The sequence below is a fragment of the Fonsecaea multimorphosa genome (genome assembly GCF_000836435.1).
Source record: "Fonsecaea multimorphosa CBS 102226 unplaced genomic scaffold supercont1.18, whole genome shotgun sequence".
In the NCBI taxonomy this organism is placed as follows: domain Eukaryota; kingdom Fungi; phylum Ascomycota; class Eurotiomycetes; order Chaetothyriales; family Herpotrichiellaceae; genus Fonsecaea; species Fonsecaea multimorphosa.
In genome coordinates this window covers 333,572-347,862 of record NW_015971652.1, presented here as the reverse complement: position 1 = coordinate 347,862, position 14,291 = coordinate 333,572, and the positions used below count along the sequence as shown (strand labels likewise).

Sequence of the window (14,291 nt, the reverse complement as noted above, 5' to 3'; positions counted from 1 at the left end):
ATGCCGACTGCTCATGGTCAAGTCATACATGATATCCTGCTTAATAGTCGTTCAATTATTCTGCTATATCTCGTAGTGAGGTGAGCTTCATCATCTTATTATCGCCCAACGAATAGTCAAGCTATCCCCATTCTCTTCGCAACCGTCAAAGGCTACGTTGTCGTAGAACGCCTTCTTAGAAAGGCCCACTGTGGTCCCCACAAGCTCGACCCAATGTCGCACTCCCGCTCCGGATATAGCAAACCTTCTGCTTCGCGCATGCCGCGGTAGAGCAACTCTCTGTCACCACGCTGCTCTTGGTCTCGAGTAGGTTGTACAACTCCACCAAAGTCTGATTGGTCAACATGCTTTTTGTGACGCCGTCCCAGAATGTCGCGTTCAAGGGAGCACTGGACGGCCACCTTCCAGAGGAACTATTGTGAGCGGCTGCGATCCCATAGGTAGCTCTAGCATCGTATTCAAATTTCCATTCGGGGGTGGTCCAGCTGTTCGCCTCGCTAACGTTGGCGAAATATGTTTGAATACCTGTGATGGAGAACGTCGACGCATCGACCTGATAGAGTTGATAACCGGCGTTGTTTCCGGTCAGAGGCGTGATTGATGGCCCGATATACGCAACTGTCAACGGCTTAGAGTAGTCGACCATGGTGGTATTCCGATATGTTTTGCCATTTGAGGTATATGTGCTGTTGGGGAGGAAATCATAAAAGATTTGGATTTGGTCCTCGTGGGTGTGGCCAAAGAAGACACCAGCGATCGTTGCGGGGGAAAAGCGCACAACAATGCTATAGAAGAGTGCCGAGGGGTTGAGAACGGCGTTGCTCCCGTCATATCCTGAAGGGACATGTCCAATGATCCACGCACGTTGGCCTCGGGCTTCGCATGCAGCAAGCTCGGATGCCAGCCAAGTCAACACGCCCGAGGTGTCGGGATTCGTAACATTCCAATAGTTGAAGATATTGTCGACGTACCAGAAGTCAGTGTTGATCGAGATGATGCGAAGACCTTGGGCGGTGGTGTGTGCGTATGCACCATAGTGCGTCGAGGCGTAGTCTTGTTCGGTGCTGTTGATCCAGCCGGAGTTGCCCCAGAGGGAGGAGAGGAGCTCGTAGTTCCAACCAAATGCATTGGCGGAAGCAGCCGTTGAGCCTCCAGGGTTGAGACTATTTTGTGCTTTTATAGAGGTTAGCGTTTCGTCAGGAAAGCGAGACAGTGGTTTACTGACTATTCCATGCTTCTGGAATGGAATCGTGATTTCCTAGGGTAGCATAAACTGGAATGTTGCCCAGTTGAGCCTTAAAGGTTTGGTAGGTGACCGTTTCCTCATATTCGGCATATTCGCGAGATATCTGACTATCTCAGCTTCTCACCTTGAACGCTTTTCCTGGGTCTTACCTGGTCATCGTTATCATGCGACAGAATGTCACCAGTGAAGATTGTGAATGAGACATTGCTCAAATCGAAGAACTGATGCATGCTCGTAAATGAACTCAATGCTAGATCGGGAGGCGAATCGCAGTAAAGGTAGCCTTAAAGCAGTCAGCGACAAGTTATTGGCTTCAAGGTTGGGACCAGTACCGAAGCGTGAGGCTGGAACACTGGCATTCGCAGAGGTTGTCGACAGGTCATCGTTGGTGGCATATGGACGACAGCAGAGGTATTGAGAACAATTTGCCTCACTGCCGATATCGTAACGTGGATCCAAATGCCAGTCTGAAGTATGGAGGACATTGATAGATTTACCTGCATGTGGTTAAAACAGAAGATTGCTCTACTAGTACGATCCTTACCTGACGGTGGTGGCGCATTGCTTGCACTGGCTGGCTTGGGTTTGAAGTACAGGCTCTCTTCAATGCCGACTGTCGGAGGCTCTGGACACACGTCCCAGTTGAAGTAGCAGTAGTATGTCATGTCACCAGTTGCAATGCTCATCTTGGAAAAGAGCTGAGCGTAATAGGCTCCCGTAGCGCCTCCTCCAGACGAATAAGGAATAGATGTGTTTTGAACGCTGCCATATTCCGCTGCACACGTATCGGCGTAAATGTAGTCCTGCACTGTTGGGACAGCCTCGCATCTGCAGAGACTTAGCATAGTCGACTCCATTGCACTCCTGTGACGTACATTCTGATCAAGATATTGACAAAATTGTCGACCGGCAATGTGATTGCTGCAAGGTGCATCAACTCGGCACCCGCAACACACTGAGAACAGTTGTTGGAAAAGGTTGTGGTGTTAGCAATGGCATACAGCTCGGTAAAGAACATGTCCTCCAGTGCGGAGCTGCTATTAATCGGCGTGATTGGTGGCGGGACTGGTGAGACAATGTCGTACGAGGGAACAGGCCCAGAGCCATTGTAGTAAAGCACAGGTCCGCTTCCATTGGGGATCAGGTTTGTGTCAGTCGTGTTCAAGGCTTGAGCGGTAGAATTAACGGCCGCATGCACGAAAGACAGGGAGCTCAGGAAGAGCAGGCCGCAGGCACAGGTTAACATCATGATTGCTATCGAGCAGAGAGGAGGTTGCCTTGAAAGATTGGCGGGGATAGAGGTGTTCAGGAAACCTACATGAAGCTTGGATCTTTACCTTTAAGCTGTCTCGACGACGTTCTGGCAAGCTATGTCGAAGACGTAATGATACCCAGGTAGCCTCGCACGGACACGCAGCTATCTCCATTGAAATGTCAAATATGGTCGAGAGCACCAATAATGAGGCCCAAGTCAGGCACGCGAGGGATCAACAGAGTAGTTCACGGTCTTCGACGTCGCAGAGCTCGCAGAAAGCTTAGCGAGCCTCCCGAAGCTTGACTTGATCTTCTTTAGCCTGGACTGTAAAAGGAAGGACGACAGGTCCGATACGGGCTCGACGGGTGTCGGCAAAACAGGCAGTGCGACGTTGCCAACAAGGACCAAGGACCAAGGCACGGCTGGTGACGGCGTGGCACCGGCGAGCGGGTTATCGAGGTACAAATCGAACGAATCAGATAACGGGCTTAGCACGTGATACTTGGGGGTGCTTAGTGTCATGTGACTATCATGTGATCTCGGCAGAGTTTCCGTCAAATTGTCCAAAATTCGGCCCTAAAGGACTCGCAGTACATTATTCAATGCGTGCAACACCAGCCTTTGCAGCATCAGCACCCACTGACTTCGCGACTCCTGCCGTCGGAAGGGCTGTGGTGATCAGACAAGAGCACAATGGATACACTTCCAAGCTCAATCTGTCGAGCTTGCCGACTGCGGCTCCTCAAGCCATCGACTTCCCGAGCCTTCAGCACAACCTCTCCTCGCTCGTACATCCCACCGGAGTCTCCTGCCTTTGTTGATGTCCCACAGCCTCTTCAACCAGTTCGAGATTTTCACCCTCGCGCAAAGGGCATTCTCCCTGTCCCTCGTGAGCTTTTCCCGGCCCGGCGGCCAGACAAACCTGGCCAGCAATACCTCGACAATGTCACACCCGATCCCCGTCCCGAAAATATCCTTCCTCCAGAGCATCTGACCGAGACGGGGAGGTACAAACGACGTATGGCCGAGTTGAGGAAGACTCATCTACGTTCGGCGCTGAAAGAACTGCACATTCGGAAGACGTCTATTGACGCTAGCATCGCCGCTCGCAGCGCTGCCAAACAGCGTGAACGTGCCCGACTCCTGACACAAACCGAACGCGAAGACGTCCGTCTCACCAACGTTACCGTTCCTAGCGCAATGCGTCCGCAAAAGATTCACGAATTGTCGGTCGAAGAGGAGCTCGCCACCTATAACACCCGCAAGGCGGCACATGAAGCTCGCCTGGCAGCAAAACATGAAGATCGTCTCGACAAACTCCACACTCTATATATCAATTCGCGAACATTCATCACAGATAAGGATCAACTCAGTGCGGCGATCGAAAAGGCATTTACCACGACAGGAAGTATCTGGAGGAAAGATGGCAGGCCAGATACTGTGGAAGAGATGATCAAGCGCGGAAGGGACAGGACAGCGGATCAGGGACGAGGTGGCATGATGCTGTTCAGTGATGTCAATGAACGGGCATTGAAAGACCAGGAGAGGATGAAGAAGATTGCAGAGAAATTGAGCGGTGGAAAGCTGTGAGGGGAGTCGATTCAGCGGAATAGAGAGGTTGTGAGCAACCGGGAAAATACCTTTATGTGGCAAGGTCAACAGAGACCGTCCCAGGAAGGATGTGTATAAATATGTGAATTTGAGACAAGAATGTTCTGGGCTCAACTGTATACATGCATCCCTGTGCACAGGATCTAGTCGAGCAACATGCGATCTTTTGTTCAATCGAAGGCGTGGCGCTCCGTGCTCGCTTCCTCAAACAGGCCCCTTTCCAAGAAGCTAAGCATGCACCTTCTTCCAACTTTCTTTTCGAAAGCAGCACGAGGTCTTTTGACTTCTTGAATCCCGATCTTCTCTCCTCGCAGGCTGGCTGGCGTTGTGCTTTCTTCTCTCCGTGTCTCCGAGCGGGGACACGATTTGATGGTCGGGCTCTCGCGTGTCGAATCATTTCTATTGTCCTTTTCATGAGTGGCGTGGTGCGGCGGCGACGGCCCTGTAGAAAGCTCATCTCTGAGCGACACATCTGACATGTGACATGTCGTGCATGTTGGACGCGTTCATTGGGGACATCGCAGCCTGTTTACAGAGACCCTGAATTTTCGGCCCTTATGAAAGCTCCGGACATTGAAGTCGACTGGCGAACTCATGGCAATACTAGGCCGCTGCTTGCAAACAGAAATGGTTGTGGAGGTTAGCAGATTGGCTGGTGTTGCTGCACAAACGCTCAAGTCAATCCACGCACGCCGAGGCCGACGCTACGAGTCTCAAACAACTCGATCAAGCCGGCACCAAGACATTCCTCGAGAATCCAGTCAAAGTTCAGGCCGTAGAGGTCCTTCCACTTCTTGGTCTTGGCCGGCATCACGTCGGAGAATTCTCCCCTAATTTGTTTGGCGGTCGAGACTCTGCTCTCGGAGTCCACCGCGCCGTCCCACCGTTCACGTAGGAGATACAGCGGAGCTTCCTTGTATTTTGCTCTGCCCAAGAGTTGGAGAAGATGCATCCTACCAGAGTGCAACAGCCTCAGATAAGGGCCAATATTTGGTACGGATAATGCCAGCTCCCCTTCTTGAGAGCCTTGTGCATGGTGAAAAGAAGGTTTGGATCGCCTCGCAGCACCGACGCCGCCGAGATTTTCAAAGGCTGCATCTCCGCCAACAGCCCCGGAAGAACCTGAAGCAGCACGCGAAACTTTAGGCATGGAGACTAGAGATGAGCCCGCCAACGAAAGGTTTCGAGAGAATGCCAGTGATGAGGATACAAGAAAGCCAGTCCGACTCAGCGTAGCGACATGAGATGCAGGTAGGTCTTGAGGCGAGATAGACGTGGCTCGCGGATAACGACGAAGCACATGACAGAAGTCTGTACGGACGGCTGGTGCAACATCGCTTCGCTCCAGCAAGGCTTGGAGATCCTGCATGGTGATCAAAACCTCGCTCAAGCCACTGATATCGTTTCCCCGACCGGTGACTTTGATCTTTCGAAGCTTACCGGCGGTTTGCAAGGCAGCAATCTCTCTTTCAGTCTTGGACGACGCGGCAACGAGAGCATGTACGTGAGCCAAAGACACTATGGCCGGCATGTTTCGCTGGAAATTGAGGACCGCAGCGATACGGACACTGTTCATTCCCGCTCGTTCTGGAAGGGCCGCAAACATGGAGGCGCGAGCATATTGCACGGCGGTCAAGACATCTTTGGCTGCGTCGATGGAGACAGTGGAGAGGACTTTGCCGCTAGGAATCAGTCTATCCTCTTCTCCCTCGTCCAGGTCATCGTCGATAGCATCAGCGAGCGACTTTGTTTTGCGCAAAGATGGCTTGATGCGTGGAAGATTCGCGAACGACGCCGAGGAAGAGTGAGAAGGAGCGGGTCTCTTGGCCGGTTTTTTCACCCGCGACGAGTGGGCCGCCGTGACATACAACGGCATGACGACAGAAGGAGAAAGAGAAGGAAGGATGAGGGAGGGAGATGTAGCAGCGCTAAGCCTTCTTTCATTTGGAAAAACAGGTTATGCACATGCCTCCATTTTCGTCTCAACCAAAAGTGCAGAGTTGGGGAGCACAAGGCAGCAGCGTTTGGAGTCACAGAATGTGCAGTGGTTTGTGGTGTGAGGATTTTCAAACAGAGTTTCTGCAGCCCAGCGGAGGAGGGCGAGCGAGACACCCAAGAGACACCCAAGACGGGTGGTTGGAAGAAAGTTTAGCTTGGCTGCCTGGGTTGGGCGTTGCGGATGGGATGCCGAGCCAGTGGAAGGGCCAGGAGGGTGCTGCACTTGGCTGCAACGGGCAATGGGACGCCCTGTTCCGGCGGTGGCACCAGTGGTTTGGGCGGCCTAGGCCCTGGCACCCACCTGGGATGGGCGACGCATGCCCCCCAAAAGACAGGCCCCATAGGTTGCTGACTGGGCCTAGGGGTACCTAATAACCTGGCACCCACCGGGCTAGCTGGTGTGCTGGGTTCCACCACGTGCGTCATGCCGGCCCCTCGAGCTCGTTTCCGGCCCAAACAAGCTCGGACTCGAGTTCCAGCTCTGACCATCAATCAATGCAGTCGCCGACTCCATTCTTGTATTTGCTCGTTTGTCCTTGCTTTAAACCGTAAGATATCTTTTGATTTCTTCCTCCTTCTCGTCCGACCTATCGCGATGATAATGCTGGAACTCATGGGATCCAGTACTCTGCACTTTCTCTCCCGACGAATGGGTCCTGTAACACTGCGCCGTCCGTAATCAATCAATCCACTGCGTGGGAGGATTGCCCGCCCTTGCCCTACCTCAACTTTTTTTTATTCTACTCACCACAACACCACCACTTCCTCGCCTCATATACATTGTCCTTCCATCCCACTGTTCACTCACTCATTTTCTCTCCGTCACCTGTGGGATCCAGAAATCGCTGGAACTTGTACCTGTCTCACGCCACGCTTCGCTGCAATCACTACTACCAACTCTGTCCCACGTACCTTCCGGTCGTTGCATTGTTCCTAATATCTCATTTGACCAACAACGTCGGACTGTTGTTCTGCTGCCACTGGGTTGGTCACCATAACCTTGTATCCCGTCAACAGTCTTCGCCTGTCACGCTGTTAGCTCTCAACATTAAATACACGAGTGACAATGACTATCTTTGTTGCTACTCTTTTTCTACCCTATACCATCAACTTTGACATTCCAGCACCTCCTTCTCGTTCCGAGTCTCCTGAACTCCCCAGGCCGCAGTTGACACTCGCTCAGAACACTCCGAGTGAGACTCAGACCGTGAGCCTCTTCACACCCGGTGCAGGCAGCGGCTCCCATCTCTCCCAGCTCTCTCAAAGTCCTGGACCGATTCCTCCAACTCCAGGCGCAACCACCGACCACGAGAAGATCTTCCGACCCTACACTGAGCGAAAAATAAGCCTGACTCTCCCGAACCTGAAGAAGGAGGCCCCAGTCCCTGTGCGCGCCATCTCTCGACATGATCTTCATTCTCCAGGTTGGGGTAAGACCTTTGCCTGGAACCAACCTCCGTCGCGCGCCAAGTCCCCTCCCCCGAGTTCAATTCTGAAGCATGCAGTGATCAGTGCCAAAGATGTTAAGGAAGTCAAAGAAAAGACAATTGCGGTCGCGAATACCACTGGACACCGACATCATCGTCGCCAGAGAACGAGGACTGTTAGCCACGAACGGCATTTTTCACATGACAGTTACACGGTGGAAAAAGCCATCATCGGCAACGGAGGGCTGTACAATGCGATTGACGCTGCAGTAGATGCTGGCATTTGCGAGGAAAAGACTTGGGTCGGAACCCTTGGCTGCCCAGTTGACGCCTTGGACGAGCACTTGAAGGAGAACATTGCTGAGAAACTGGAAAATGACTATGACTGTTTGACTGTCTATACCAGTGATAGCGATCTCAATGGTCATTACGAGCACTACTGCAAGACCATCCTTTGGCCGGTGGTTCACTATCAGATTCCAGACCATCCAAAGAGCAAGGCGTATGAGGATCACTCGTGGATATTCTACGTCAAGGTCAACGAGGCCTTTGCCGATCGCATCGCAAAGAACTGGAAGAAGGGCGATATTATCTGGATCCACGACTATCATCTGCTACTCCTTCCAGGCTTACTACGTCAGAGGCTCCCGGAAGCTCAGATCGGCTTCTTCCTGCACACGGCATTCCCTTCGTCAGAAATCTTCCGTTGCCTCGCCGTACGCGGGGAACTGCTTCAAGGCATGCTGGGTGCCAACATGATTGGGTTCCAGAACGACGAATATGGCCATCACTTCCTCCAGACCTGCAGTCGCCTTCTCAACGTCGAAGCCACCAAACACGGAGTCATTCTTGAAGACGGTCGATTTGTCCACGTCAATACATACCCTATTGGTATTGACCCCAAAGCGATCGACCTGCAGCGACAAGCAAAAGAAGTCCAAGAGTGGGTGCACACTATCACCGACAAATACCGAGACAAGCGGATCATCGTGGCGAGGGACAAGTTGGACAGCATCCGCGGGGTCCGTCAAAAGATTCTGGCCTACGAGCTGTTCCTGAATAAGTATCCCGAATACAGAGACAAGGTCGTGCTCATCCAGATTGCAACCTCCTCTGCCGAAGACCCCGAGCTAAGTGCTACCGTGGCCGACATTGTCACTCGGGTCAACTCGACCCATTCGAGCCTGGCTCACCAACCTCTGGTGTTCTTGAAGCAAGACATTGATTTCTCTCAATACATGGCCTTGCTCACAGTCGCAGAAGGTTTGATGATCACCAGCTTGCGCGAAGGCATGAACTTGACGAGCCATGAATGGATACTCTGCCAAGATGGCAAAATTTCCCAGAACAAGTACGGCCCCCTAATTCTTAGTGAGTTCACTGGATCTGCGACAGTTTTTGGGCACCATGCCCTTTTGGTCAACCCATGGCATTACAGTTACTGTGCCGACGCCATCAAGCAAGCTCTGGACATGTCCCTTGAAGAGCGCGAGAACCGCTGGAAGGCTCTGTACGATATTGTCGTACATCAGAATGCTATTGACTGGTTCGAGCACTACATGAAGGGTTTGGAACATGCATGGAAAGAACACACTGTCCGCGACTCTACCGCAGTTCCCCGATTGTCCTTGTCTGCTGTCAAGTCCAAGTACCAGAAAGCTCAAAAGCGTTTGATAATCCTCGACTACGAGGGAACTCTGGCTTCATGGGGTTCGCCCACGGACATCATCTTGACCACGCCCAAGAGGTCGGTCGATGTGCTGAACGATCTGATCGAGGACAAAAAGAATATTGTGTACGTCATGAGCTCCAGAATGCCCGAAGAGATGGAACGGCTATTCAGTCCTGTCAGTGGCCTTGGTATGATTGCCGAGAACGGCGCCTTCGTTCTCGAGCCAGGCACAGATGAGTGGCAGGAGTTGACCAACCTCGAACATGTTCGAGAGTGGAAGAAGGGGGTGAAGAGTATTCTTCAATACTATGTGGAGAGAATCGAGGGCAGTCGGGTTGAAGAGCGCCATGCCTCGTTGATCTTTGACTACTCAGAAGCAGACGACAGGCAAGGGGCCTTCAAACAGGCGGGCGAGTGCGCTAATCACATCAATGACGCTTGTCGTGGACAGAATGTCAATGCGATCCCCATTGAAGATGGACTCAATATTTCGGAGATGGATGTCAACAAAGGATCAGCCGCTCAGATGATTGGCGACAATCTGGAAAAGTTGTCTCAGGAGAAGGGCGTGCCGTTCCCCGATTTCCTGATGGTCATTGGCGACTCGCGAGAGGATGAGTATGTTTTCAACTGGGCTCGCCGGTTGGAGAAGGCAGAGAAGATCCGAGATGTTGTAACGGTGACGTTAGGTGCCAGAAGCACCGAAGCATCGGCCACGTTGACCCAAGGCGTTACTGGTAAGTTCTGACCTCTTGAGTGCTCCCCGTGCGGCGGCTAACAGATTCTCTAGGTGTATTGTCGATCCTGGAGAAACTTGCCAAGACTTTGCAGAGAGTGTGAAGTTCTGGTGTTATGGCTAGACTGGATGCTGTTCACGGCTGAGGAGGTTCAATAGAATGACAGTTGAGCAAAGCCTGCAGGAGTTTGCATGACGGTATGACGAGCTTATGATGAATGCATAGAGCGGGTCAGCGACCCCTTTTAGATACCCTGTATTAGAAAGGCCGGGCAATAGAAGATCCATTCGCTAAAGAGATAGAACCAGTTCCAGACGGTGGAAGAATCTGTGATGTTCCTCTTGCGCAGGGGATGTAAGAGGAGAATGTGGCGATGATGCTCTCCTTCCTTCGTGGGGTTTGTCGACAGGCCAAACACAGAAGAATGGGTGACGTTTGTCAGCTATTCAGCCCGGCCTGCAATATGCTGTTGCATAAGTCGATAGATTAGTAAAGACGGGGATAAGTAGTCACTCTACGAGTATACTCTTGCGCAGCCTATTTTTGAAGTCAGCACGTTGTCTCTGTGAGTTGTGGTCTATAATCTGAGGTAGGGTCCTGGATGCCAAAGTCCGGGTTACATACCTAGGTAGTGCACATCCAGCCTTGCGAGGCCACCCCTGAGGCTGTCATAGATAGAAAACGCATTTGTCATCCCCATCAAGGGTCTCGCTCAGGTCGATCGATCACACACTCCTTTTGATATCAGTGTCGGCAGTGTGTGTTCATATATTGCGGCAATATTGCTGCTTTGAGATAAAGATCGATACGGAATATTCAATGCCAGTCAGGCCCAGATTTGGGGGATCGAACTTGACAACGTAGATTTGAAGGTGAGCGTGTAGGGCGTGCGGTGTTTTATTACCCATCATCAAACGTCAAAACCCCGCAAGCGTCACGGCGAAACTGGTCCGTTTGTCCGTCGTCGTTTTCTGGGGTATAGGGGACTTTTATCCGGATGGACGTGTTTGGCTTGCCCACTATCATTCATATCAACTTAGTGCGAGGTAGACTATTTCTGACGCCTGTGTTTGCGTAGAGACAGGGGCTTAGTGACTGAGCGCAATTTGTTTGGTCGCGTTGAATTGGAACTGATTTTGTATAAAATGATCGCCAGGTCCTCTCTGTGAGAGGGGGTCCTGGGCTGTGTCTAACATTACCATCATTATCATTATCAATTCTAAATTTCAGAAACGAGACGAGAATCGCGAGGAATATCCACTGGTCGCAAGTCAAATCTAGGGAAGCACGTCTGACCATTGACACTTGGACAGAGGTTCGGCGTGTGGACTCAGAGAGCGAAATCGATATGCCTCCTGTCCGGTTGGGTTTCATTGGACTGTCCGCTGACGGGTATGTTGTCCCCACGAAGAAGTCGATAAGGACGAGCACACTGACGCTAGAGGGCATCAATATTCCAGACAATGGGCCGCCATATCACATCTCCCACATATTAAGCAGAGATCTGACTTGTTGCGGATCACTGCGCTGCAGAACAGCAGCAAAGCATCGGCGGAGAAGGCCGTAGCAAAGTACCAGCTGGGCGAGGATGTCGCGTGCTATGGTGACGACCCGGAATCACTGGCCCGCCACCCGAACGTCGACATGGTGGTCGTGTCGGTCAAGGTGCCGGAGCATTACCGGCTCATCAAGCCGGCGCTGGATGCCAAGAAGGACCTCTTTGTCGAGTGGCCGCTGGCGGCGAATGTGAAGGAGGCCGAAGAGCTCACCAACCTAGCGGCATCTCAGGGGGTGAGGAATGTCGTGGGTTTACAGGCGCGCAAGAACCCGAGTATCCGCAAGGCCCGCGAGATGGTGGCCAACGGCGAGCTGGGCGAGATTCTGGGAACCACCATGATGGGCTCAGGCATGGTGCTGGGCGCGACCGAGGCCCCCGTGTACGAATACATGCACCGGATCGAGCACGGGGCAAACCTGATGACCATCCCCGCGGGCCACGCCATGGACGCCCTCTGCTACGTGCTCGGGGAGATGTCGTCGCTGCAAGCCAAGTTGGCGACGCGCCGACCGACCATGGACATTGTGGACCGCGCATCGGGCAAGGTCTTGCGCACTGTCAACAAGACGTCGCATGACTGGATGTCGGTGACGGGGACGCTCGCGCGCGGAGGCGGCGTGGCCACCATCGTGTACCAAGGGGGCACCTCGGACACGGGCAAGGATTTCTACTGGGAGATCAACGGCACCAAGGGAAGTCTCGTGCTCGAGGGCCCCAACGGCCATATCCAGATGTTCCATCCGACCATCAAATTCGTCAAAGCGGGTGCGAAAGCGGGACAGCTGAAGGAGATGGACGTGGAGCCGGCCAAGGACTTTGCGTACAATGTCGGAAAGGTCTGGGATGCGTTCATGGGCGGCGAGGATGGCGAATTTGTGACCTTTGAAGACGCATTGCTCAGGCACAGGATGATTGAGGCCATCTACCGCAGCAATGAAAAGGGGACCCGCGAGTCGTATCTCTGATGATGCAAGCTGGAGGGATAAGGAATGGCGGTGTTTTTCGCTGTTGAGGGATTTGGGGAATGGATGGATCCAAGCCCCTCCCTCTGTGCTGGTCTCCCTCTTTAGCGAATCCCAAAGGCCTCTGTTGGGATGGTGACAATGAATTGGCTTCACATGTCATGCAATTTTCCATCCAGCTTCGATGTCTGCTTCTCAGGCTGAGGAGAGGAACCGTAGAGTGAAGTGAAGCTGACTCAACCCCCCCAAGCGGCGGCAGCAGGTGGGCGTATCACTCCCTATTTGGTCACTCACTCCTGTTTCTACCTATGGTATATATCCTTATCCCGGACACTCCGCATACACGTCTTCCTCACCGCGCTGACTACCATAGTCAGGGACATGTTTGGGAGAGTCAGCCCCCACTTTCAGGCGGTGGGATCATTCTCCAATGATGTCCCCGATGGCCCTCGAGTGCCACGTGGTGGGTGTCCATCAGCCCTACAAAACCACAGTCCCGCTGCTCTTTTCCGGACAGGCTCCTGCGTTCTTGCTGCGCCCTGTCAGCGCTTGTGCCATATTTGGGATCCTTGAGGTTTCGTGCTCGTCCTTTATTGGAAAAAGAGGCCAGTCTATCGAAGTCCGCAGTTACATGATGAAAACTGACGCCTTCGGGGGTCTGGGTCTTGGACGCCGCATCACGCAGGTTCTCGCTCTCGCTTTCGACATGTGGTCAGCTTTGGCATCATGGGTGGGTGGATTGGATGGTCGGCCGCGGAAATCTAAGGCCCAAAACCTGGCATACCGGTTTCTCTCTCGACGCCCTACACCCCAGTGTTACATATCAAAAGGTACCCGGATATGTATCGGCCTCAGGCACTGCCACAGCTTGGGAGTAATGTGCTCAAGAAAACCAAGGCAAGAAGCACCTTTATAAGATGTTCCGAGACCTCCCTTGTTTTATCCCCCGTCGCTTCAGTCTGCAATACCAAGTGAGTCTCTCTACACAAAGCCGCCGTCACCAGCACCCTTAGAGCCCGTCTCAGTCGTCGAGATATACCAAAATTTCTCAACCTTTCGGCCATCTATCCCACCTGACCAATCCAGCACTTACCGCACACAATGGCATCAGCTTTCTTTGCCCGTAAATCCGTTCTTTCCATCAACTCGACACCCAATGCGGGGGCCAGCCTCTTCCAGACAACTTCCTCCTCATCTGCATCTTCTTCATCACAGGCTTCCTCGTCCGTCACATCAAAGCACCAGCCCAGCAGCTCCACAAGCAGAAATGCAGCCAGCGAGAGGAGTTCCGGCACGGACTCGCTGTCAAGCTCTATGAGCAACAGTTACGGGTCGTTTATGCGTTCAATGTATACCAGGGGGCTTTAAGCGAGGGTTGATCCGAGAACCCTTTCAGTGGGGATGGTATCTCTTTGAAGTTTTCGAAGCGTGGAAGCGTTTGGGATTTTAGGCACCTTTGTTGTGCTTAGGAATGGCGTCTCGGTGTCCTCGATGGTTCCTCGCCGAGTTCTTGCCCAGGCGGAAACGCCACCACGAGGCTCTCCTCGAGCAGGGTGTTATAATGGGGCCTGCCCGCACCGAAACGCAATGTGGGAGCACGAAAGAAGAATTCTGAATGCTTGCATTCTCGACCAAGAGAGAACAGCTCTCGTCTCTCTGAAGGCACAGAGGTGCCAAGAAGGGAGGCTTGCCGGTCCGCGAGGCAGATGCAGGGTAGGCAGGAACGCGACAAGCGATTAGTCTTAATCGATTGTCAACTCCATGTCTTTTGATGACTTTAGGGTGCTCTTTCAGTGTTGCACCTACTCAATGTCTTTGTAGAGTA

General features: G+C 52.6%; 5 protein-coding genes across 5 annotated transcripts; 3 read left to right on the top strand and 2 right to left on the bottom strand.

Moving 5' to 3' along the window:
• Nucleotides 1-175: 175 nt before the first annotated feature.
• Nucleotides 176-2,495, bottom strand: Z520_08273 (uncharacterized protein; the record flags this gene model as incomplete). Its single annotated transcript, XM_016778770.1, has 6 exons — nucleotides 176-1,173; nucleotides 1,226-1,349; nucleotides 1,396-1,529; nucleotides 1,579-1,743; nucleotides 1,791-2,074; nucleotides 2,122-2,495. 6 exons carry the CDS (start codon nucleotides 2,493-2,495, stop codon nucleotides 176-178), a joined length of 2,079 nt encoding a protein of 692 aa, XP_016630141.1.
• Nucleotides 2,496-3,194: 699 nt separating this feature from the next.
• On the top strand, nucleotides 3,195-4,091 carry Z520_08272 (uncharacterized protein; the record flags this gene model as incomplete). The annotated part of the gene is made up of 1 exon (XM_016778769.1): nucleotides 3,195-4,091. One exon carries the CDS (start codon nucleotides 3,195-3,197, stop codon nucleotides 4,089-4,091), a length of 897 nt encoding a protein of 298 aa, XP_016630140.1.
• Nucleotides 4,092-4,785: 694 nt separating this feature from the next.
• On the bottom strand, nucleotides 4,786-5,988 carry Z520_08271 (uncharacterized protein; the record flags this gene model as incomplete). Its single annotated transcript, XM_016778768.1, has 1 exon — nucleotides 4,786-5,988. One exon carries the CDS (start codon nucleotides 5,986-5,988, stop codon nucleotides 4,786-4,788), a length of 1,203 nt encoding a protein of 400 aa, XP_016630139.1.
• Nucleotides 5,989-7,176: 1,188 nt separating this feature from the next.
• Nucleotides 7,177-9,957, top strand: Z520_08270 (uncharacterized protein; the record flags this gene model as incomplete). The annotated part of the gene is made up of 1 exon (XM_016778767.1): nucleotides 7,177-9,957. The coding sequence occupies one exon, from the start codon at nucleotides 7,177-7,179 to the stop codon at nucleotides 9,955-9,957; it is 2,781 nt and encodes a 926-aa protein (XP_016630138.1).
• Nucleotides 9,958-11,294: 1,337 nt separating this feature from the next.
• On the top strand, nucleotides 11,295-12,469 carry Z520_08269 (uncharacterized protein; the record flags this gene model as incomplete). The annotated part of the gene is made up of 2 exons (XM_016778766.1): nucleotides 11,295-11,338; nucleotides 11,389-12,469. 2 exons carry the CDS (start codon nucleotides 11,295-11,297, stop codon nucleotides 12,467-12,469), a joined length of 1,125 nt encoding a protein of 374 aa, XP_016630137.1.
• Between the last annotated feature and the right edge of the window lie 1,822 nt (nucleotides 12,470-14,291).